This window comes from Schistocerca gregaria, chromosome 5 (assembly GCF_023897955.1).
Source record: "Schistocerca gregaria isolate iqSchGreg1 chromosome 5, iqSchGreg1.2, whole genome shotgun sequence".
Classification (NCBI taxonomy): domain Eukaryota; kingdom Metazoa; phylum Arthropoda; class Insecta; order Orthoptera; family Acrididae; genus Schistocerca; species Schistocerca gregaria.
Window position 1 is genome coordinate 527293471 of NC_064924.1, and position 25995 is coordinate 527319465.

General features: G+C 44.5%; 1 protein-coding gene across 7 annotated transcripts in view; it reads right to left on the reverse strand.

Annotated features, from left to right (window-relative positions):
- LOC126272819 (uncharacterized) overlaps positions 1–25995 on the reverse strand; it is a 468602-nt gene that overhangs the window by 138727 nt on the left and 303880 nt on the right. For all 7 annotated transcript variants that reach the window (XM_049976008.1, XM_049976014.1, XM_049976010.1 and 4 more), the window contains exon 3: positions 29–99. In XM_049976008.1, the coding sequence (XP_049831965.1) occupies positions 29–99 (71 nt within the window). The remainder of the gene's footprint in view (positions 1–28; positions 100–25995) is intronic.

A 25995-nucleotide genomic window follows, 5' to 3' on the forward strand; every position in this document is an offset into this window, starting at 1 on the left:
GGAGTCGGTGCTAGCGCCGATTACTTACCCTGTGTGGGTACGCCAGGTGCCACGTTACGTTGAACACAGCGCCAGCGGGAAACGACGTCTGCGTGGTACCTGAGAAAAGACGACATCCATCAGTAAACTAAAAATTTACAAGTAGTTCAAATATATAGCTAATAATGGGCTCTATCCACCGCTTATTCCTGACGTAAGATTTTGTTTCGATTGAAATCAGTCGATCGCAACAGGCAGAGCCAGTTATCTCCGTCGTATTTTTCCCATGAAATGGAGGACGCTCATTAATTTCGGCGGGCAATTGTAAGTGAGGCAAACAGTTTACAAGTAAAAAAAAAATTGGAAAATAAACGAGCTTTCATTTAGGAAATCAAAATACTTACCTTTGGACTCATTGGGTACTATTACAGGCTGACATACAGTCGTTTTAAGGGCGATGGCTATTTCACCTGCTGTCCTCATCTCTAAAACGAATCTCTCAGATGCAGCACCAGTGAGTTTCTACGGGGTAAGAGTCGTCGTGCATTTATCTCTGTCTGAAAGGGCTTTGTTTGTACAGTGAACCAGAGCTTTGTTCGATGGTTCATGACTCTTTGAATGCAACACTTTCTCTTAGAGTTTACAAAATATTTTGTTTTATTGTTTGGCTAGTGTTTTAAAGTCACTAAAAGAGACTCTTAAGGAAAAAGTTCTAAACCACAATGATGAGATCATTCATTTCATGTATCCTGGTTGCCAGTGTATGCTGTTGTCAAACAAAAGGAAAAGTAATCCACGCGGCCAGCGAAAGTATTGTAGGTGTCCCTATACAATCAGTTGCGTAGGGAATGTTCTCATCAGAGGATTACCTCTTCTAAGAGGATGAAGCTAACACTCGCGCTTCCCCTCTTAATGTCCAAAGAACGTTTAATGAGTCTGAGGTTAAAATATCCCGTCATCACTGAGTCTCAAAAAATTCAAATATGAATGTTAACAATCCACGATGGTCGGTATCGTGGGAGGGGGGGGGGGGGGGCGGTGCCGGAGGACGGGGAGTACGTTTCAAGAATGTGAGTAATATTTTTCTCGACGGATGGTTTAAAGTCCCACTAACTATCGTTTAGGATTTTGTCACGGTGATTCAGGCTGGTCTGGATTCCATATTGTGTGAGAGTTCATACTATGTTATCCAAGCCTTGTATTGATCAAGGTTCTAATGACCCACTTCTGATGACAAGTGGGGCTGCTTCCGCTGATGAGTGGTGCTGTTTAGCGACGTTACCGTGTGAAGTAAACAGTCAAATACGATAGCGCACTGCCAGTGCTAGGAGGACAGGGTGGCAGTCTCCTATGTGCCTGGTGTGTCGTCTGTTACTCCGATGAGTTTAGTGTTCCACAACGTCGAAGGAAACGGTACAGGCTGCCGCTTACTACGTCTTCAGCACGGAGTCAATCAAACCAACTTTTTTAGGCCATGTCTGTCAAGAAATCTCTGTCTTCCATTTCTACAACTAGTCACTACTGAACGGGGCTTGAAGACACTGCTACCTACGAATGATAAATTTTTCCTCCTTTCTTTACTTTCGCTTCTTTTCACTCTGTACGTACAAGCTGTTTGACGATTCAGGATATTTTTGTTTCCTTCTGTATTTGAAATGTAATTGTGTTTTACTTTATGTTGCAAGACGAATCTCTTATGAATTCAGTATGCAAAAATTTCAATTTCCTTTTGATCTTCTTTTTAATTCGTTTGTTAAATGCATCGCGTAAAACTAAATATAATATGCAGAACTGTTATACAATCTGTGAAGCGAGAGCGATACCGATACTGCTAGTCGAAGAGGAAGAGTCAATGGGAGTGTAGCCAAGTGTGCGTTGCTAAGAAAAAAAGAAAACCTTTTATATTTAGAATGACGAAAGATAGTTTCTGTAGCTGTTTTATTACATCATGACTTAATTATTTTGCTTATTTCTAACAATCTTTTTAATAGAACGATGAAACACTTAGCAGTGCACCGCGAGTGTTATCTGTAACTCCTCTTCAGAATAGAAAGCTAGCTATCCACATTGAGGATAGACACTTGTTACAAAACGGGTTCCCTCTGCATCACTACTCTTTGCCTCACCCACGATATACATCCCCGTTTAAAAGCAACTGAATTAAAATGCATGTGCTATACTTACTGTTTGTAAATTACTTCGTTGCTGGACTCCTTACTTCTGAATTGGTATGAATTGCATTGCCTTAGGCTGTTGTGTTACAGACAATTGGCAGCGATCGGTGCGAGAGTACTGGGAGCAGAGCACCACAGGGGCAGAGAGATATTTAAGGCCCTGTGCTCTCTTCCTTACATCTTGGGTTATGATGTCACTGTTGCGTGATTCTGTCTTTCCGGTGGAGAATTATAGCATCTGAAGTTGAATTGCAGTGCAAAGTTGAGTACATTTCTATGTCATTTCCTGTCTCGTGGATCTCTCCTATTGATTTGAATCCTTGGTCTGCTCGCATCTATCGCTAATTCACACGCAATATTGAAGCAACCTCATTTTATGGTTATTGTCATATGGTTATGTTCTGGTTGTAATCATTCTAAGAATATTGTCGATTGATTAACTGAGTAAGTAAATTTGAGGATAGGTTTGGTCAAAATTAAAGCATCTCCTTAATTGTTTTAGTCATTTGTATATAGTTTTGTTTAGGAAAGTTGGCTAGCCAAACCTTAAAAGATCTGTGTTCTTACCCTTAATCTGTTCCTCAGCTGATTGCAAGTAATGAGAGTTCTGATGGGAATTGTATGGACCTTTGTACGTTTTAAGTAAAGCTTTACCTAAGTATATTTAACTAGTCATATTCAAATTTCAAGTTTTATGGGTGTTGTTCCGGTTAAAGAAATTCATTTGGTATTTGTCCAAGTGATGTGACCCTGTAAGGCAGTCTCCTGTATTATTGTGATTGTAGTTTTATAATACTTTTGATTGTAAAAAATATGTAGCAACTACAACGGATTAACATTGTGATTTTGGTGTGTCACTTCCATTACACATTTCATATTGTAACTAATTTGTGTGTTTTTCATATAGTTCAATAATTGTCAACCCGTGCAAGTGAGCGATATTGCGAGGTGTACCATCTTTATTTACGAAATTACTTACAGGTTTTTTTTGCGATCTGTTTTCTATCAGGGTTTTGTTTACCAGATTCTGACACAGTTCCCACCGGTAACCTCGGAAATGTAACGGGTTCTTTTGAGTCTAAATAATCAAACTTTAGTTCATTACGCTTTTTCCGAGTTAAATTTTCAGATAAATTCACGGTCAACATTTCGCAAAAGTGCGTCTCTTAGAACCGGTTTCTTCATGCACGGCTCAGTTCTCTCACAGGACTGAGTGACACGTTACAAGGACACATCGCGTCGGATTCTTGGACTCTTTGAGGGAAGGACCGCTGCTCGGGTTGACGTGTTGTGGTAATGGCAGGCGTAAGCAGTGCCCCCTGTGGGAGGGAAGCCAGTTCCGCGAACACATTCCGGCACGCTCCGGCGGTAACTTGTGACAGGTGTCGGGAGAGGCAGCGCGTGGGACGGGGTCTGACCAAGGCCGCGCCATCGCCTGTGTCTGCCTTCCCGCTGCCGCAGCTGCTGCTGCCTCTACGTCTCGCAAGGCCGGCAGCCGTGGCTCGCTGTGAGTCACTGCGCGGCCATTCCACATGCCTGCGTTCAGCCTACTTCCCTCTGTGTTGCTGCAGCCGTCGACGCTAGTGGACCAGGTACACTTGTTAACAACTTGCTCTCGTCTACAGACAAAAGTATGTAGCATCCCCAAACAACAGACAGAAACTAATAGAGCTGACAGACAACACCTCAGTTCTGCTTGCTAACGCCTCTTCCATTTAACCAGTATATCGCAGACACTGAAGGCAGGGAGTTTCAATATGATAATAAACTGTCAATTACCTTGAAACACGGAGGAAGACGATAACAGACCTACCGTAACTAGAGTACGAATTTCCCTGGAGGCGTAGTTTTATACACTCCTGGAAATGGAAAAAAGAACACATTCACACCGGTGTGTCAGACCCACCATACTTGCTCCGGACACTGCGAGAGGGCTGTACCAGCAAAGATCACATGCAAGGCACAGCGGACACACCAGGAACCGCGGTGTTGGCCGTCGAATGGCGCTAGCTGCGCAGCATTTGTGCACCGCCGCCGTCAGTGTCAGCCAGTTTGCCGTGGCATACGGAGCTCCATCGCAGTCTTTAACACTGGTAGCATGCCGCGACAGCGTGGACGTGAACCGTATGTGCAGTTGACGGACTTTGAGCGAGGGCGTATAGTGGGCATGCTGGAGGCCGGGAGGACGTACCGCCGAATTGCTCAACACGTGGGGCGTGAGGTCTCCACAGTACATCGATGTTGTCGCCAGTGGTCGGTGGAAGGTGCACGTGCCCGTCGACCTGGGACCGGACCGCAGCGACGCACGGATGCACGCCAAGACCGTAGGATCCTACGCAGTGCCGTAGGGGACCGCACCGCCACTTCCCAGCAAATTAGGGACACTGTTGCTCCTGGGGTATCGGCGAGGACCATTCGCAACCGTCTCCATGAAGCTGGGCTACGGTCCCGCACACCGTTAGGCCGTCTTCCGCTCACGTCCAACATCGTGCAGTCCGCCTCCAGTGGTGTCGCGACAGGCGTGAATGGAGGGACGAATGGAGACGTGTCGTCTTCAGCGATGAGAGTCGCTTCTGCCTTGGTGCCAATGATGGTCGTATGCGTGTTTGGCGCCGTGAAGGTGAGCGCCACAATCAGGACTGCATACGACCGAGGCACACAGGGCCAACACCCGGCACTTGGTGTGGGGAGCGATCTCCTACACTGGCCGTACACCTCTGGTAATCGTCGAGGGGACACTGAATAGTGCACGGTACATCCAAACCGTCATCGAACCCATCGTTCTACCATTCCTAGACCGGCAAGGGAACTTGCTGTTCCAACAGGACAATGCACGTCCGCATGTATCCCGTGCCACCCAACGTGCTCTAGTAGGTGTAAGTCAACTACCCTGGCCAGCAAGATCTCCGGATCTGTCACCCATTGAGCATGTTTGGGACTGGATGAAGCGTCGTCTCACGCGGTCTGCACGTCCAGCACGAACGCTGGTCCAACTGAGGCGCCAGGTGGAAATGGCATGGCAAGCCGTTCCACAGGACTACATCCAGCATCTCTACGATCGTCTCCATGGGAGAATAGCAGCCTGCATTGCTGCGAAAGGTGGATATACACTGTTGCCGACATTGTGCATGCTCTGTTGCCTGTGTCTATGTGCCTGTGGTTCTGCCAGTGTGATCATGTGATGTATCTGACCCCAGGAATGTGTCAATAAAGTTTCCCCTTCCTGGGACAATGAATTCACGGTGTTCTTATTTCAATTTCCAGGAGTGTAATTTGAAAAGAAATGAGGAACAGGAAAAGAAAACGAGGAATGGGAGAGGGGAAAGGAGAAGGAGAAATGATTGGAGACCAGTGAATGGATTGGGTCGGAGGTGTACAGGTGGAAATCATGGCGAGCTTCAGATTGGACCATGCTCAGTCCTTGTGCGGAGAGGCTTGTTTATGGTTTTAGTCACTTCCGTTGTGCCAAGTAAGAAAATGCAACCAAGTGTAATGAGTACATTTTGCGTTTGTCGTTTCGCTTGTTACGGGTTTGCGCTGATCGGCAACGACACAATGGAAAAGCATTGGCGTTACTGCTGCAAGCAATGTGGCTTTGGGCTGTGTGTTGCTCCATGTTTTGAATGTAAAAGGTAAAGCTGTCGTCAAAACGAGGGCTGGTCTGAACATCACACTAGGCGTGGTCCAGTTAGATGTTGTACGCCGTTGCCTTCCTCTGACCTTTGAACTGCTTTCTCTTCCCAGTTAGAGGGGCACTCCGAACTACGACGCAATTCTACGTTTTTCACTGCAACAAACACTGCCAGAAGTGGAAGGCTGGGAATAAAAATCCTAGTACTGACAGGAGAGCGAATCAGAGAGCTTTGTATCTGTATTCTAGCACTTTGCCACTTTTTTACCTTTATTTAACAAAATAATGTTACACAAGCATATGAACAAAATAAATAGTTCACGAATTGTTGGCCGAGCGGTCTAAGGCGCTGCAGTCATGGACTGTGCGGCTGGTCCCGGCGGAGGTTCGAGTCCTCCCTCGGGCATGGGTGTGTGTGTGTGTTTGTCCTTAGGATAATTTAGGTTAAGTAGTGTGTAAGCGTAGGGACTGATGACCTTAGCAGTTAAGTCCCATAAGATTTCACACACATTTGAATATTTTTGAACGAATTGTTGTGCACTTTTCAACATATCACAAAGTATGGAGTACATCTTCTGTTTGTTCCGGCGGGATGGGTGCGTGTAAAATGTCATCAACTTTTAATATAAATCTATTGGTGATAACTATCAGATCTGTGGATATCTGTTGAAACTTTCCAAGTTAACTGTTATTTAGTTCTCTTTTTTCTGGTCGATTTCAATAAGTTACTGTTTTTTGTTACATAATCGTAATTTTTAAGAAATTTGCGAACTTGTCCTTATATTTTTTGTTTACCTTAGGCTGTGATGTTCTGTAGCGCTTTCATTTTCTTCTGTCAGTATGTAGTGTACTGTATGTCTTTTGGTCCAATTCACAGCACTGTGTTTTCTGATTGGGCACGAAGTATCACATGGGTTTAGAAAATCTGCTGGTGTAATACATTTGGGAGCTGTTCTTTTTATATTCGCTAGCTTCTGCCTGACAACATGCCAAATTTCAGTTATCTTTATACACACAAATGTTTGCCGCTGCCGATTAAATTACACGACGGTGTGGTTTTCCGATCATAGGCTGTAAATTTTAAGCTATTGCGTCAATTACATCACACGCCTTTAATGGCTGATCGCCTAACACCACACAGAACACATTCTCTAATTTTTTTCTCTGTGGTTGCTGTTTTCGGGCGTGCTTTTTACTCTGAAGCATGCAACATTTACTGTCAAGTGACCCAGTCGCCCTCGCTTTACTAAATAGGTATAAAAGTTCCTCAGTTTACACACGATTCCGTAGAAAGTGGACTAGGTGACGCACAGCATAACTGGTCACGCCTTCCCACCTGAGACTGCTCTACTTAAGCTAACCTGTTCTTGGATTATCTTAATGAATTGGCACGAAGAATTTGTTCCTACCTCTTTCCTCTGAATCTCTCCTGGATGTTGTCTCTGGAAGCAGTTCTGGATACTTCAGAAAATCCATACAGCCTACTTGGAGTTCTAAGTGGATGAGCGGATAGCTAATTTATTTGAAATAATTCCCGGGATGCCATTAGGACGTATTTATTAGCAAACACCGTAAAACAGTAACAATTTAATAGTCTAAGACAACTCATCTGAAGAAGTTAATAAATTAACAAAAGAACTGGCTCCAAGGACAGTGCGTCCTATCACCGTTTGGCGAGATCGGAGAGCGGTGGAAACCTCTCTCTTGCATCGTAATACTTCGTAGCTTTTCGTTCATCTTCGGCAATTTAAAAATTTTCATTTTCCTACCGAATTACTGCTTAGCGATACTATGGTATTAAAGTTCTGGTGACCAGTAGGCTCCAACTGGTATTTGATGTATCAAAAGTGGACTTTAATAACTGATATTTAATAAAGAAAATCCTGAGTTTCACGTCACAACACTTGTGGTTCTCTTACGTATTGACTGCCCAGAAAGATTAGCTTTCAGGGCTCGCGAACATTACCCCACGCCCATGACTCACTAACGGTCCTTGTAGTTTACTCGTCACTGCTACCTTCCAGGGAACCACCTTCCTAGCCGCTGTCATCGTATTTTGCTGCGCTGCTGAAGGCAGGGAGTTCCTTCTACTATCGGCCGAATTCCAGTAAATGTAAAATTCAGAAAATAAAATACATTCCTGAAAAGGAGGAACCTCGCACGCCCTAACATGAATCTGTTCACCCACTGGACTTGCAGTTACCTACCATCAGCCCCACCCCCACCCCTACCACGATGTGTTGCATGACGAGTGCGTTCACTTGATTGTCCGGAAACTTCTGACCACGAAGTGTGTTTCGGTAGTCGCACCACAAGTCCTCATCAGGCGCAGATTTGGGCACAGTGCAACAAGTGAGATCTGCGTACTTCCCTTCACGTCAGGCGATTCGGGCGGAAGGGAAAGCTGGACGCAGTGAGGTACGCGCCCCCGGTCCACCTCGCCGACTTAATTAACGCCGATACGCGTGGCTGCGCCCCCCATCGCAGCAGCCCGGGGGTGAATCTAATTACAGCCCGAGGCGAGGTAACTCGCCGCGTGTCGTCACGAAAAACTTAACGACTTCTCTGGTTAATCTCGGGCCGGTGTCCTTTCTATTTGACGGTCTCGTAATGCTCCCCTTTCGATTAATCTCGAAACGTATTTCGTGCCTGTGCAAAAAAGAAGCTCGCATTCAGCCGTTATTCGAATGCTGGGCGATTGTGTAAGAGTACCGCGCTGTAGGAAATTGGAGCGCCGTCGTTTTTCCTACTTAGAAGCAGATTGCAGTCAATCTTCAGGGAGACGATTGCTTTGTCTCTCAGCTCGAAGAGAAAGTATTCTACAACTCGACCCGTCCTAAGGAGATTGCTGTTCCGGGTAATGAGTGTCTATTACAGTCAGGCGAAGTGAATTGCGAAGTACTAACTAAACAAGAGAAGTTCGTTCTCTTCTTCATACTATCTGAGTTCAAAAAAATCATTCAGCAGGAATGACATTAGAATGTACGCCGATGGCATCTTTAATGTATTGGTTTGGTTTATAAGTTCGTAATGTGTTTATTTTCATGTTGGTATTCCGATTTCTATGGCTTTACTTATCGATTGTAATTGTTTATTTGTAGTTCACTGTTGTTATCTGAGTTTACATATTGTCGTTTTGTCATTTGGAGATAGTGAGCGGAGTTGTGGACGCTAGAAAATGGAGTGCCAAATAGAGAATTCGGAACATTTCCGACATATTCACCTGTCTGAGTTTAACAGAGGAGTCAATCTGAAATATTTTGTTGAGATAATGCCATTGGACAGAACACGGTAAGAAAATGGTTTTCTCGCTTTCAGCAAGATCGTTTTGACATCAGTCACTCGCCAGGTTCAGGAAGGCCTTCTGGGTTTGATGAACATCATTTAAACGCATTTACCTACAATGATGCACGTCAGTGTACTCGAGAACAGGCGAATGTGATGAGTTGTGATCATTCCACCGCCGTGCGACAATTGCATGCAATCGGGAAGGTTCAAAAACAGGGTGTATGGGTGCCGCGTGCTCTAAGCCAAAATCACAAAACTCAGCAGGTGGCCATATATATTACTGGCCATTAAAACTGCTACACCAAGAAGAAATGCAGATGATAAACGGGTATTCATTGGATAAATATATTATACTAGAACTGACATGTGATTACATTTTCACGCTATTTTGGTGCATAGATCCTGAGAAATCAGTACCCGGAACATCCAGCTCTGGCTGTAATAACGGCCTTGATACGCCTAGCCATTGAGTCAAACAGGGCTTGGATGGCGTGTACAGGTACAGCTGCCCATGCAGCTTCGACACGATACCACAGTTCATCAAGAGCAGTGACTGGCCTATTGTGACGAGCCAGTTGCTCGGCCACCATTGACCAGACGTTTTGAATTGGTGAGAGATCTGGGGAATGAGATGGCCAGGGCAGCAGTCGAACATATTCTGTATCCAAAAAGGCACGTACAGGACCTGCAACATGCGGTCGTGCATTATCCTGCTGAAATGTAGGGTTTCGCAGGGATCGAATGAAGTGTAGAGCCACGGGTCGTAACAAATCTGAAACCTAACGTCCACTGTCCAAAGTGCCGTCAGTGTGGACAAGAGGTGACCGAGACGTGTAACCAATGGCACCCCATACCATCACGCTGGGTGATACGCCAGTATGGCGATGACGAATAGACGCTTCCAATGTGCATCACCGCGATGTCGCCAAACATGGATCCGACCATCATGATGCTGTAAATAGAACCCGGATTCATCCGGAAAAATAACGTTTTGCCATTCGTGCACCCAGGTTCGTCGTTGAGTACACCATCGCAGGCGCTCCTGTCTCTGATGCAGCGTCAAGGGTAACCGCAGCCATGGTCTCCGAGCTAATAGTCCACGCTGCTGCAAACGTCGTCGAACTGTTCGTTCAGATGGTTGTTTTCTTGCAAACGTCCCATCTGTTGACTCAGGAATCGAGACGTGGCTGCACGGTCCGTTACAGCCATGCGGATAAGATGCCTGTCAATCGACTGCTAGTGATACGAGGCCGTTGGGATCTAGCACGGCGTTCCGTATTACCCTCCTGAACCCACCAATTCCATATTCTGATAACAGTTATTGGATCTTGACCAACGCGAGCAGCAATGTCACGATACGATAAACCACAATCACGATAGGGTACCATCCGACCTTTATCAAAGTTGGAAACGTGATGGTACGCATTTGTCCTCCTTACACGAGGCATCACAACAACGTTTCACCAGGCAACGCCTGTCAACTGCTGTTTGTGTATGAGAAATCGGTTGGAAACTTTCCTCATGTCAGCTCGTTGTAGGTTTCCCCACCGGTGCCAATCTCGTGTGAATGCTCGGAAAAGCTAATCATTTGCATATCACAGCATCTTCTTCGTGTCGGTTAAATTTCGCGTCTGTAGCACATCATCTTCGTGGTGTAGCAATTTTAATGACCAGTAGTGTATGTATCTCTGCTTGCTCGTCAGCAATTGGCTCGTGAACAACGCCGACCATTCCTACCCTGTATCGTTACTGGTGACGAGAAGTGGTGTCTTAACCCAATGTAGGGAAAAAAGGAATGGTTGAGCCAAAAAGCAAGAACTTCCCAGCAGGCATCCACAAAAGATAATCTTATGCATTGGTGGAACAGCGACGGTGTGGTATGAACTGCTTCCCCGGGATGTAACCATCACTGCTGAGATTTATTTTCAACAACTAATACGTTTTGCAGACGCTGTCCAAGAACAACGCCGAGCGAGGTGGCGCAGTGGTTAGCACACTGGACTCGCATTCGGGAGGACGACGGTTCAATCCCGTCTCCGGCCATCCTGATTTAGGTTTTCCGTGATTTCCCTAAATCTCTTCAGGCAAATGCCGGGATGGTTCCTTTGAAAGGGCACGGCCGATTTCCTTCCCAATCCTTCCCTAACCCGAGCTTGCGCTCCGTCTCTAATGACCTCGTTGTCGACGGGACGTTAAACACTAACCACCACCACCACCATCCAAGAACAACTACCGCGAGAACTGTGTGAAGTTATGCTACTCCACGATAACGCCCGTCCGCGTTCTGCCAGACTGACAAAAAACGCTTTAGAGGAATTGGTCCAGCAAGTTATTTCGCACCCATCTTATTCACTTGGCCCTTCACCCTCAGATATTCGCCTTTTCCGCTCTCTATCGAACTACCTCTCCGGATGAAAACGCGTTCGCCTCGAAACCAAGTGCTTCTACAGTGGTAAAATCAAAAAGTTACCTCAGCGTTGGCAGACTGTTGTAAATAGTGAAGGAGGATGTATTATAGAAACTAAAGTCCTTGGTATGTACATCTGTTGTGCTACGAACTTATGCTCGGACCAAATATATTGGCAATTGCTGGTTAGAATCCTCAATTTCTGGGAACTTCCCTCGAGGTGTTGATTCCGGTTCAATAAAATACCACCTTGGTGAAACAGTGTGTGTGTGTGTGTGTGTGTGTGTGTGTGTGTGTGTGTGGTTGCAAATATTTTAAACATATAAAAGAGATTTACAGTTGAAGAAAAGTACGTCTGCTGACAGTCTCTTGTTTAAAACAAATATAGTTTTCTATGAATATGTTACGCAAAATCTTTGTCTAAATATGTAACTTCTTCACTATACGCACAACGTTGTGTAACAGATGTACAATCAGAAGCACACACAATTTTCTTTTACAATTCAGCATGCGTGCTATTCTTCTTAGACTTTAAGAGCCTTTTATGTCTTAAACTATTCGGTACGTCTCACATCTATGAATACTATGCTTAACTCGTTTAAGTATTTACGGTGTAAGTCATAACTTAATGTATCGGGAACAACACATGAAGTGGCAGGAAATCGCCAATGATTACCGCTAAGAACAGTCATGCAAAAATGCATTCTCCCAGAATTTTGTACAGACACTGAAACACATATAGTAGATGAAGTACAAAGTTTGTAACTGATCCAGAAATATGTATCATGTTCATATTGTTAACTGCTAACGAGTCTACGATCATGTGAAGTATATTCACGAACAAACAGTTAGCTCTAAGAATTTCTGAGGAATGATAGTATCCAATATGTTATACTGACAGCTTACTCATTAATGGAGAAGATCTGTACAGCGCTCATTCGGTAACTTAGTCAAGCATCTGCAACTTGCGTCAGACTCCTATCTTCCGAAGAAGAATATATCCAGATTTTGATAGGAGATAAAATACCACTAGAAAACGAGTGTAAAAGACCAGTTTTATTCTTTTGCTGTTTTATGTACCACTGAGAAGAAAGCTCGGCCAATAAAGCCACATAAAATGTAACCCCAACGGAGGAAACTTCGTGAACCACACTGCTTTTATCTGATTTGCAAACGACAGGCTCTTTGTTGAGATGGATGTGTAAAAACCTGCCATCAGCAATAAAACATTTTTATTAGCATTTTTTTAATACGACGTTTACATTTTGCGTCTGGAGCAATTTTATGTGTAGGAGCTTTTTGTGTGAATTTTATGTCCCTGTATCCTCAGTGAGGAAATAAAAATTCTGGCATACCACGTTCATGATCTATTCCTATCTCTGACAGGCACGATCTGTAAATTTCATGTATCCGCTGTTACTAACTTCACGGACAATCTCATTTCGTAAGAGCTTTAACGCTCTGTTGGCGCCAGCGGCTACTCGTTAAGGTGCGACTAACTCTTAGTCGGCAGTCAACGTATTAACTAGATCGATAAAATTCTCGACATTCCCAACGTAGAAGAAGCCAGTTTACCTTGAACGCAGAAGACAATGTGAGAGGTAAGACGTCCTAAGTAAATAATCCGAGTCGCAGTCGAAGGACAGATAGCTGGTAAAAGAAAAACGAGACCTTGGCCGGAGAATATCGGAGAACATAAACTGAGCCTTGAAAGTGCTTCTGCATATGTTGGCCACTGAGACGTATGTTAGCGAAAGGATTTTTACCGTGCGGAGAGGAAGGATACTAAGACAGGTTAACTACATATTCACGACAAAACTAAGCTGCTCCTTCGATATTCTCGTTTTCTTTTTACCCTCTCTTCTCGCGAAATATCTAGTAACTTCTCCTTATTTGTAACAGACTCCCTGTCTAATGCTGCTTGTGTCGTTACGTGTTCCGCTCTGGTATTCCAAAGCGGTAGGTGGGAAGCGGTTTACTACCACTCGTCAGGTTCATGATAGTCAATCCAAAACGTCGGCCAGGCAGGTTACCGTTCTTATATACTTTCTGACGTGCACTGAAGTAAACGTCCAGCTAACCTCCGACTTCCATAAAATACAATAACCGGAGACACACAAGCTGTGCTTCCTTATACGTTATGAGTGACTTATGACTGTAATCGTGATTGCCAAGATTGCCGTAACAATGCTCCGGGGCATCCAGCCACTGCTGGGTCTGGAAATTTTGTTTTCCATTTCCAGCAGTTAAAGTGACTCGCTTCTAACAAGACTTGGTGTACATGAAAAAAAACCTAAGGTCCATAGTACTAACAAGTCAAGTGTTTCATAATTTTTTGAAATCAGCTCCAATAACGTAGCTGTTATTGACGAGCACAGATTTGAGTAGCTCTGAATGTGTAGCATCGACTTCTGCTGACGAATTAGAGCCCACATTATTCACTGCTCCGTCAAAGGCTGACAGCCTTTCTGGATCACTTATTTCCTCATCGAACAGGCCATCTCTGTGCTACTCCTTTCTGTACGTCCTTTGCCGGCCGACGTGGCCGAGCGGTTCTAGGCGCTTTAGTCTGGAACCGCGCGACCGCTACGGTCGCAGGTTCGAATCCTGCCATGGGCATGGATGTGTGTGATGTCCTTGATGACCTCAGCAGTTAATTTCCATAGTGCTCAGACCCATTTGAACCATTTTTTTGTTCGTCCTTTCTTCCGCAATAAACAGTCTTCCTGCCTACTCCTCTTAGGTGAACGCCTTTACATTTTACTTTCCCCAATTTAAGTTCACTCTGTATGCTTTTTGATTTCCTTCGATAGTTTCACGTCTTTGTAATTCTAGTCTTAACCTATCTATCCTACCGGCCCCCTACCACATTCTTATAGTATCTCCTTTCACTGATGAGTTACAGTACTTCCTGAGTAACCTATGGCTTTTGTGCCACTGCCATCTCGGTACCTACGGTATCATGTCATTCCTTGATTACCTTCCTCTTTATCACATTCATCTCGTCTCCGCCTGAACAACTCACGATATTGCCACTGTCACCGAGAATTTCGCCTTTTTATTATCTTGTTCTAAATTGTCAATTTCTATCGCAATTTCACCCTGGCCTTATTCTCTACTAGATAACGATCTGCGTCTATGTCCGTACCTGGATACGCTTTGCAGTCCAGCATTTGACCTCTGATTCCTGTCTAATCATTGTTATTCCAGCCGATATCTTCACGTATCTGCCCGGTTTTTTTTCCCCTTCAGTTATTCGTTTGCGTTGGGAATCACGAAAAACTAATTAAAAATAAGACTTTTCTACATGTGTCAGCCTGCTTGTTTCCTCAGGCTATGAACCACGGTATGTTATATCTCCGAGCGTTCACGAAACATCTTATTCAAAACTGTTGCGTCTCTCCTCGCCTCTTGTCCCACACCAGTCCATTACTCGTTCGGGACAGTACTGTACATAGTGGCCTAGGGAAAACAGGAATATTTGTATTGGAACGCACTAACAAAACAAAACAAAACATGGTATACCACTGGCTATATAACTGAGAATGGCTGTCAGCTTTAATACTGTAAGAAGCTTCGGCAGTATGCATTCCATTTTATCGTTCACTACTAGACTCTGAGCGACCCTCAGAACGTTAAGACTCGAGGAATGTCAGGGTTCCTTTTCAGTCTGAACTTTATGTGCGTTCCAGTTCAAGGTGTCACTGCAGCAAGAATTCACAAATATTGATATCTCTGAAACAGAGCAGTTGCAATGATACATGAAATGACGCTCCACTGAGACGATCTGCAAACAGATGTGATTGATTCTCAAGCCTCAAGTGACGTACCGCCGTCTTGCTGAATCCACGTATTTTTCATCTTAGCGCCTACGTTGTTATGCGTCTTCCGCGCAAATGGTTCAAATGGCTCTGAGCACTATGGGACTTAACATCTATGGTCATCAGTCCCCTAGAACTTAGAACTACTTAAACCTAACTAACCTAAGGACAGAACACAACACCCAGCCATCACGAGGCAGAGAAAATCCCTGACCCCGCCGGGAATCGAACCCGGGAACCTGGGCGTGGGAAGCGAGAACGCTACCGCACGACCACGAGATGCGGGCATCTTCCACGCAGACAGTATCTCGCGCATTGCAACGTAGTTACTTGATGCCACTGTCCTAGCGACACATACTTTCAGTTCGCGAAGAAATCATTCCAGTATATACCAAGAATGATTTCAATGAATTAAGAGTTTCTGCTTTTACCAAGTTCTCCGTCAGTTAATACATTTTAAGAGAGAACATAAGAGTGCCATAATGCAAGGGATTTCAATAACTATCTTATCTGTCGACACTATCATTTACCACTCCCTAGAGAATGACTGATTAGCATGAGAAATAAGCAAGCTAAAGTGACGAGAAGACACTTTCACTTCTGTAATGTATTCAAAGGAGGTAGACGGAGGTTCTCGAGGTCACTTAAATACGCCTATACCGTCACATATTACCATACATTTCGGCATCGTATGCTTCTCTACAAGCCTCCCATCCCTCCTTTCTATGTTTTGGAAAAAAATTCCGGTTGGACTTCTCAGAAACTGTCGTAATGAGTAGGTGCAATTTCTGATGAAGGCTTTCCACCATTACCATAATCTCTTTAAAGGAATGATAGTGCTTCCTTCAAGGGATGTATAACTGTTATCCGAACCTATCTTTTTCTGACTGAGCAGGTCCTCTCCCTCAATAGCATCTTACGAAAAATACTTTTCAAGAATCCTCTATAGCTTCAGAAGTGACCTAAATATCGAATACCGTTTTCACAATCTAAACTAAAATATATGGCTCTGATTGTTTATTTCTCCGGACAGCCCTAGGATTTTTACAAGTCACTTACCACTTCTTTCACCTCTAGCAATGGTTGTTGACAAAAATTCCGAGTTGCACCGCGTTTCGGAGTCCACTGTGAACCACAGGTTCCTCTGCAGCTGAGTGCGTAAGAGGGTTCAAAGCTCAGCGGAAGACATTGTAAGTAGGCTGTTAAGGTTTTTATATTGGTAACGCCAAGTAGCGCTCTGTATGAAAATCACTGGCTGTGCTGTGTGCAGTCTGTGGCTGGTTGGCATTGTTGTAATATTCCCTATTGTAGTGTAGGGCAGTTGGATGTGAACAGCGCGTAGCGTTGCGCAGTTGGAGGTGAGCCTCCAGCAGTGTGGGGAGAGAGATGGCGAAGTTTTGAGAGCGGATGATCTGGACGTGTGTTCTCCAGAGACAGTAAATTTGTAAAACTGGATGTCATGAACTGATATATGACTTTTGAACACTATTAAGGTAAATACATTGTTTGTTCTCTATCAAAATCTTTCATTTGGTAACTACGCCTATCAGTAGTTAGTGACTTCAGTAGTTAGAATCTTTTATTTAGCTGGCAATATTGGCGCTCGCTGTATTGCAGTAATTCGAGTAACGAAGATTTTTGTGGGGTAAGTGATTAATGAAAGGTATAGGTTATTGTTAGTCAGGGCCATTCTTTTGTAGGGAATATTGAAAGTCAGATTGCGTTGTGCTAAAAATATTGTGTGTCAGTTTACTGATAATCTGAATACGTAAAGAGAGAAATGTTTGTGCACGTTCAGTTTTGCTCAGCTGTTTGAAAATCAAATAACTTAAGTGGTTTATCAGCACAGTCATTCATAAATTTTTCTAAGGGGAGGTTTTATGAGGTTTCAACATCTCTCAGAGGGCCATGCCCAGTCAAGCACTATGGTGTTCAAAACAATCTTTGGCTTGATAACACTTTTACCTTATCTTTACACACATTTCATTAATTATAACTGTACCTAATGTGCTAATACGTAATACTAATACGTACATTACTTACCTAACAGGATATATACTTCTTGCGATGAGTGGACGATTCGCTTATTCCAGTCACAGACGAAGTTATTGCGAACGTTTCCTCGATCTTCCAGTGTCTATTTTACTATTAGGTGTATATGATGCAGCACTCGTTCGGTATTCTTCGCTCTTGCTTTCTGTTCGGATGTGAGGAATGTATTTCTTTATTTTCGTTGATTCTATCTTTATTTTTTAAGTAGCCAATCCACTTCGCACATCGTCATTATTTATTCATGAAGTCTCGTGCAGCCTAATACGGATCTCAGGAACCTCATTTCTGATCCGTGCATATTATTAAGACGATTAGCGACCGTCACTCATGTCTCTGAGGCGTAAATTGAACTGACACAGTCATCAGTTTATAGCACTATATTATTTTATCGTTTTGTTAGGCAACGTTGTTCAGTTTGTTCCACACCAGGCCTGGTACTTATTCAGATTGTGAGTGATATCAATACAGCCAAGATAATGGGAGTGAGGCAGTTGCCAAATAGGCCTGTTATTTTCAGTTATTTCTGTTCACACTGGATATTTGCCTCCACAGCATATTTCATTCGCACATCCAGAACATAGATACTAGATAAGAATTTAGGGAGCATCTTTCCCTCCATTCGTGGGATGAGTAGACCGAATTCACTAATATTGGTAACAAGTTACCACGGCATACACCGTATAGAAATCTGCAGCGTAGATACATCTGTACTGAATATGAGTAAAAATACAAAATAGATCACAAAAAATGTTACTCTGTATGACGTTAGCCGTATCTGTTATCCTGCACCCTTACACTGCATCATCTGGCATATATTACTATCAAATTCTTAGCACGGCAATATAGTTTTCTTATACGCTGAAGGAGAGACTGATGACCTTGGAAGTTTAGTCTCTTTAAACCTACACTCCTGGAAATGGAAAAAAGAACACATTGACACCGGTGTGTCAGACCCACCATACTTGCTCCGGACACTGCGAGAGGGCTGTACAAGCAATGATCACACGCACGGCACAGCGGACACACCAGGAACCGCGGTGTTGGCCGTCGAATGGCGCTAGCTGCGCAGCATTTGTGCACCGCCGCCGTCAGTGTCAGCCAGTTTGCCGTGGCATACGGAGCTCCATCGCAGTCTTTAACACTGGTAGCATGCCGCGACAGCGTGGACGTGAACCGTATGTGCAGTTGACGGACTTTGAGCGAGGGCTTATAGTGGGCATGCGGGACGCCAGGTGGACGTACCGCCGAATTGCTCAACACGTGGGGCGTGAGGTGTCCACAGTACATCGATGTTGTCGCCAGTGGTCGGCGGAAGGTGCACGTGCCCGTCGACCTGGGACCGGGCCGCAGCGACGCACGGATGCACGCCAAGACCGTAGGATCCTACACAGTGCCGTAGGGGACCGCACCGCCACTTCCCAGCAAATTAGGGACACTGTTGCTCCTGGGGTATCGGCGAGGACCATTCACAACCGTCTCCATGAAGCTGGGCTACGGTCCCGCACACCGTTAGGCCGTCTTCCGCTCACGCCCCAACATCGTGCAGCCCGCCTCCAGTGGTGTCGCGACAGGCGTGAATGGAGGGACGAATGGAGACGTGTCGTCTTCAGCGATGAGAGTCGCTTCTGCCTTGGTGCCAATGATGGTCGTATGCGTGTTTGGCGCCGTGCAGGTGAGTGCCACAATCAGGACTGCATACGACCGAGCCACACAGGGCCAACACCCGGCATCATGGTGTGGGGAGCGATCTCCTACACCTCTGGTGATCGTCGAGGGGACACTGAATAGTGCACGGAACATCGAAACCATCATCGAACCCATCGTTCTACCATTCCTAGACCGGCAAGGGAACTTGCTGTTCCAACAGGACTATGCACGTCCGCATGTATCCAGTGCCACCCAACGTGCTCTAGAAGGTGTAAGTCAACTACCCTGGCCAGCAAGATCTCCGGATCTGTCCCCCATTGAGCATGTTTGGGACTGGATGAAGCGTCGTCTCACGCGGTCTGCACGTCCAGCACGAACGCTGGTCCAACTGAGGCGCCAGGTGGAAATGTCATGGCAAGCTGCTCCACAGGACTACATCTAGCATCTCTACGATCGTCTCCATAGGAGAATAGCAACCTGCATTGCTGCGAAAGGTGGATATACACTGTACTAGTGCCGACATTGTGCATGCTGTGTTGCCTGTGTCTATGTATTTTGTGGAGGAACTCAGGGAATTTAACTCCATAGTATTGACAATACTACAGCCTCGGCATAGCCAGCCCTGACAAAACTCTACCATCTGGTGAGCAAGATATGAGAGACAGGTGAAATATACTCAGACTTCAAGCTGAATATAATGATTCTAATCCCAAAGAAAGCAGGCGTTGACAGGTGTGAAAATTATCAAACTATCAGTTTAATAAGTCACGACTGCAAAATGCCAACACGAAATCTTTAGAGACGAATGGAAAAACTGGTAGAAGCCAACTTCAGGGAAGATCAGTTTGGATTCCGTAGAAATGTTGGATCACGAGAGGCCATAGTGACCCTAAGAATTATCTTAGAAGATAGGTTAAGGAAAGGCAACCGTATGTTTCTAGCATTTGTAGACATAGAGAAAGCTTTTGACAATGTTGACTGGAATACTCTCTTTCAAATTCTGAAGGTGTCAGGGGTTAAATACAGAGAGCGAAAGGCTATTACAATTTGTACAGAAACCAGAAGGCAGTTATAAGAGTCGAGGGGCGTGAATAGGAAGGAGTGGTTGGGAAGGGAGTGAGACAAGGTTGTAGCCTATCCCCGATGTTATTCAATCTGTATATTGAGCTAGTAGTAAAAGAAACAAAAAATTGGAGTAGGCATTAAAATTCATGGAGAAGATATAAAAACTTTTATGCTTGACGATGACATTGTAATTCTACCAGAGACGCAAAGGACTCGGAAGAACAGTTGAACTTAATGGACAGTGCCTTGAAAGGAGGATATAAGATGAACATCAACAAGAGTAAAACGAGGATAATGGAATGTAGTCGAATTAAATCAGGTGATGCTCAGGAAATTAGATTAGGAAATGAGACACTTGAGGTAATAGATGAGTTTTGCTATTTGGGGAGCAAAATAACTGATGATGGTTGAAGTAGAGAAGACATAAAATGTAGACTAGCTACAGCACGGAAAGCGTTTCTGAAGAAGAGAAACTTGTTAATTTGAAGTATAGATTTAAGTGCCAGGAAGTCCTTTCTGAAAGTATTTGTATGGAGTGCAGCCATGTATGGAAGTGAAACATGGACGATAAATAGTTCAGACAAGAAGAGAATAGAACCTTTCGGAATGAAGAATGCTGAAGATTAGTTGGGTATATCACGTAACTAATGAGGAGGCACTGAGTAGAATTGGGGAGAAGAGGAATTTGTGGCACGACTAGAAGAATGGATCGGTTGGTAGGACATGTTTTGAGGCGTCAAGGGATCACAAATTTAGCATTGGAGGGCAGTGTGGAGGGTAAAAATCGTAGAGGGAGACCAAGAGATGAATACACTAAGCAGATTCAGAAGGATGTAGGCTGCAGCAGGTACTGGGAGATGAAGAGGCTTGCACAGGATAGAGTAGCATGGAGAGCTGCATCAAACCAGTATCAGAACTGAAGACCACAACAACAACAGTATTGACAACAGCAATTAGTGCACGTTAATGGCAGATATTTCTGCTTTTTATGCATTATGTAAAGGAGTATGTGGACCTGGTGGCGTGCGTAGCTCACTCCTCTCCGTGAAGTCCCAAGCAGCTGCCGTATAGAATTACTCCTCACAACACCTTAGGGACCATCAACAATGAACCAAAGAATAGGCACACTGTCGACACTGAAGCTCGATCTGAGGTGTCTTTGACTATTGCTATTCACAAGGGATTTCAGATCGATTCCGTATTTCTGAATTTCCGAAAGGCTTTTGACACTGTACCACACAAGCGGCTCGTAGTGAAATTGCGTGTTTATGGAATATCGTCTCAGTTATGTGACTGGATCTGTGATTTCATGTCAGAGCGGTCACAGTTCGTTGTAATTGACGGAAAGTCATCGAGTAAAACAGAAGTGATTTCTGGCGTTTCCCAAGATAGTGTTATAGGCCCTTCGCTGTTCCTTATCTATATAAACGATTTGGGAGTCAATTTGAGCAGCCGTCTTCTATTGTTCGCAGATGATGCTGTCGTTTATCGACTAATAAAGTCATCAGAAGATCAAAACAAACTGCAAAACGATTTAGAAGAAATATCGGAATGGTGCAAAAAGTGGCAGTTGACCTTAAATATCTAAAAGTGTTAAGTCATCCATATGAGTGCTAAAAGGAACGCGTTAAACTTCGGTTACACGATAAATCAGTTTAATCTAAAAGCCGTAAATTCAACTACATACCTAAGTATCACAATTATGAACAATTTAAATTGGAAGGAACACATAGAAAATGTTGTGGGGAAGGCTTACCAAATACTGCGTTTCATTGGCAGGACACTTGGAAAATGTAACAGACCTACTAAGGAGACTGCCTACACTACGCTTGTCCGTCCTCTTTTAAAATACTGTTGCGCGGTGTGGGATCCTTACCAGATAGTACTGACTGAGTACATCGAAAAAGTTCAAAGAAAGACAGCACGTTGTGTATTATCGCCAAATATGGGAGAGTGTGTCACGGAAATGATACAGGATTTGGGCTTGACGTCATTAAAAGAAAGGCGTTTTTGTTGCGACGGAATTTTATCACGAAATTCCAATCACCAACTTCTTCTCCGAATGCAGAAATATTTTGTTGACACCGCCTTACATAGGGAGGAACGATCACAAAGATAAAACAAGGGAAATCAGAGCTCGTACGGAAAGATATAGGTGTTCATTCTTTCCGTGCGCTACAGGAGATTAGAATAATAGACAATTGTGAAGGTGCTTCGATCAACCCTCTGCCTGGCACTTAAATGCGATTTTCAGAGTATCCATGTAGATGTAGCTGAAGCTGCCTTGTTCTTTTCTCGCTCAGCACCCAGAAAACGATAACTATTTCCATCGATGAGATTCGAAGGCCACCGCGTGAACACGATGTAGCGACGTGCGTCACGGAGGGCGTGTCCGGCCGTTACCTCAGAGGAACGCAGCAGAAGCAGCTGGGGAAGTACCGGACAGCGGCGCCCGCCAAGGGCCGCCGTCTTTTAGCCGGGCTGCGGCGCTGTCGAGACGCCACCTCTGCGCTCACCTCGTCCCCCCTCGCCGCCTCAAAACACTTGCTATGCTGGAGACGCGCCTGAATTCCGAATACCGTCTCTGTGACCGGACTGGCGACGGTCTCTGAATGCCAAGCGGCCGAGAGTCCGCGTCAGATTCCTCAGCCCAGCAAGTTATCCAGGAGCGACGAGGGTCACATTATAACAGTCTGCTGGCTTGAAACGTTATCGCGAAAGTATTCCCCCGTTCACTAGACTTTTGTTTACAATCCGGAACCTAAGCCAGGATTGGAAGTCGGCCTTGACCTTACCTAGGCAACTATTCTATTCTATCGCTTGAGCCTCGTCCCGCAGTTACGCACGGTCAGCCACTGTTTATCGGATTTGGCATGTTAATGGTTAAGGGATGGCCGGATGCCCTTCCTGCCGCCACCCCGTACTCCCCCGGGATGGAATTAGTGTACCCCAACTGTCTGCGTCGAGTGTAATCCATGGAATAGTGCGAATGTGTTCAGATGTCTGCGAGCCGTGTAACTGAGGCAGAACATGGCATTCACCTAGCGGGATGTGGAAAACCGCGTAAAAACCACATCCAGGCTAGCTGGCACATCGGCCCTCGTCGTTAATCCGCTGGGCGGATTCGATCTGGGGCCGGCGCGTCTACCTTAGTCCAGGAAGCAGCGCGTTAGCGCTCTCGGCTACCCTGGCGGGTTTGACCTTACCTAGATAACGACCCTCAGCATTTAAGAAGGCGAGTGAACACATGGAGATAGCACTTTGCACCATCGCCAGTGTCCCACGCCTCACACACCTGCCGCTGCCAACCCTGTTAACTGGCAACACTGCGGAAGCTACCACGTTGCCCCCCCCCCCCCCCCCTTTCCCCTGTTCCTGCTTCTGACTCTCCTTATATAGGTTTATATTCTCGGAAAACTATCACCGTCACTTCTTAACGCAGTACTTGTGTCTTATTTATGCCATCCATAATGGACACTACAGTGTTTAAGTACCTTCATGACACATGTGCTATGGTCGACAGTCCGAAGACTGGTTTCATGCAGTTCTCCCTTTATCTATGAGTAACCACTGCAACCTACATCCTTCTGAATCAGCTTACTGTATCCATCTCATGGTCTCCATATACGATTTTTTACCCCCCACACTTCCCTCCAGTACTGAGCTTGTGATCTCTTGATGCCTCAGAACGTGTCCTCGCAACTGATCCCTTACTCTACTCAGATTGTGCCACAAATCCACAAATTTCTTTGCTCCCCAATTCTATTCAGTACATCAGTAGTTAGGTGATCTACCTAAATAATCTTCAGCATTCTTCTGCAGCACCACATTTCGAAAGCTTCCATTCTCTTCTTGTCTAAACTGTTTATCGTCCATGTTCCACTTCCGCACATGGCTACACTCCATACAAATACTTTCAGTAAAGATTTCCTGTCACGTAAATCTACATCTACATGACATCTACATCTACATGACTACTCTGCAATTCACATTTAAGTGCTTGGCAGAGGGTTCATCGAACCACAATCATACTATCTCTCTACTATTCCACTCCCGAACAGCGAGCGGGAAAAACGAACACCTAAACCTTTCTGTTCGAGCTCTGATTTCTCTTATTTTATTTTGATGATCATTCCTACCTATGTAGGTTGGGCTCAACAAAATATTTTCGCATTCGGAAGAGAAAGTTGGTGACTGAAATTTCGTAAAAAGGTCTCGCCGCGACGAAAAACGTCTATGCTGTAATGACTTCCATCCCAACTCGTGTATCATATCTGCCACACTCTCTCCGCTATAACGCGATAATACAAAACGAGCTGCCCTTTTTTGCACCCTTTCGATGTCCTCCGTCAATCCCACCTGGTAAGGATCCCACACCGCGCAGCAATATTCTAACAGAGGACGAACGAGTGTAGTGTAAGCTGTCTCTTTAGTGGACTTGTTGCATCTTCTAAGTGTCCTGCCAATGAAACGCAACCTTTGGCTCGCCTTCCCGACAATATTATCTATGTGGTCCTTCCAACTGAAGTTGTTCGTAATTTTAACACCCAGGTACTTAGTTGAATTGACAGCCTTGAGAATTGTACTATTTATCGAGTAATCGAATTCCAACGGATTTCTTTTGGAACTCATGTGGATCATCTCACACTTTTCGTTATTTAGCGTCAACTGCCACCTGACACACCATACAGCAATCTTTTCTAAATCGCTTTGCAGCTGATACTGGTCTTCGGATGACCTTACTAGACGGTAAATTACAGCATCATCTGCGAACAGTCTAAGAGAACTGCTCAGATTGTCACCCAGGTCATTTATATAGATCAGGAACTAAACTTGATGTCAACAAATTTCTCGTCTTCAGAAACGCTTTTCTTCCCATTGCCAGTCTACATCTTAATATCCTCTTTACTTCGACCCTCATCAGTTATTTTGCTGCCCAAATAGCAAAACTCATCTACTACTTTAAGTGTCCTGTTTCCTAATCTAATTCCCTCAGCGTCACCTGATTTAATTAGACAACACTCCATTATCCTTGTTTTGCTTTTGTTTATGTTCATCTTATATCCTCCTTTCAAAGCAGTATCAATTCCGTTCAGCTGCTCTCCCAGTTCCTTTGCTGCCTCTGACAGAATTGCAATGTCATCGGCAGATCTCAAAGCATTTATTTATTCTTCCTGGGGTTTTATTTCTACTCTAAATTTTTCTTTGGTTTTCCTTACTACTTGCTCAGTGTACAGACTGAATAACACAGTGGTAGGCTACAACTCTGTCTCACTTCCTTCTGAACCACTGTGTCCCTTTCATACCCATCGACTGCCGTCTGGTTTCTCTAAACGTTCTAAATAGTCATTGGCTCTCTGTAGTTTACCTCTGATACAGCTGTCAAAACCTTTCTCTGAGTGTACAAATGCTATAAACGTAGATTTGCCTTTCCCTTAACCTATTTTATATGATAAGTCGCATGGTCAGTATTGCCTAGTGTATTCCTACATTTCTCCGGAATCGAAACTAACCTTCCCCGTGGTCGGCTTCTGACAGCTTTTCCGTTCTTCTGTATAGAATTCGTGTTAGTATTTTGCAATCATCACACATAAACTAGCAATAAAATCAATACTTAATGTCCTATGCGTGTCACTAAGGTCACAGTTAAGCCGTTGTCACACGGACTGCATTCTTCAGCGCGTCGAGTTTACGAGGACACAGCGTGGAAAAAGCGCATTTAGGTGTCTTTCAGAACGTCTAGAGACTATCAAGCATGACAAATATTCTGAACGTACCATCAGTGAGATCGAAGAACGCCACCTATGACCTATGCCACGTGCACAACATTTCTTTTCAGTACAGTGTCCGGAGACGCCATGTTGGCTGTCAGCCCATATTTTGTGGGTTTAATATTACAACTAACATGAAATGAATGTATGTCGTTTCAAA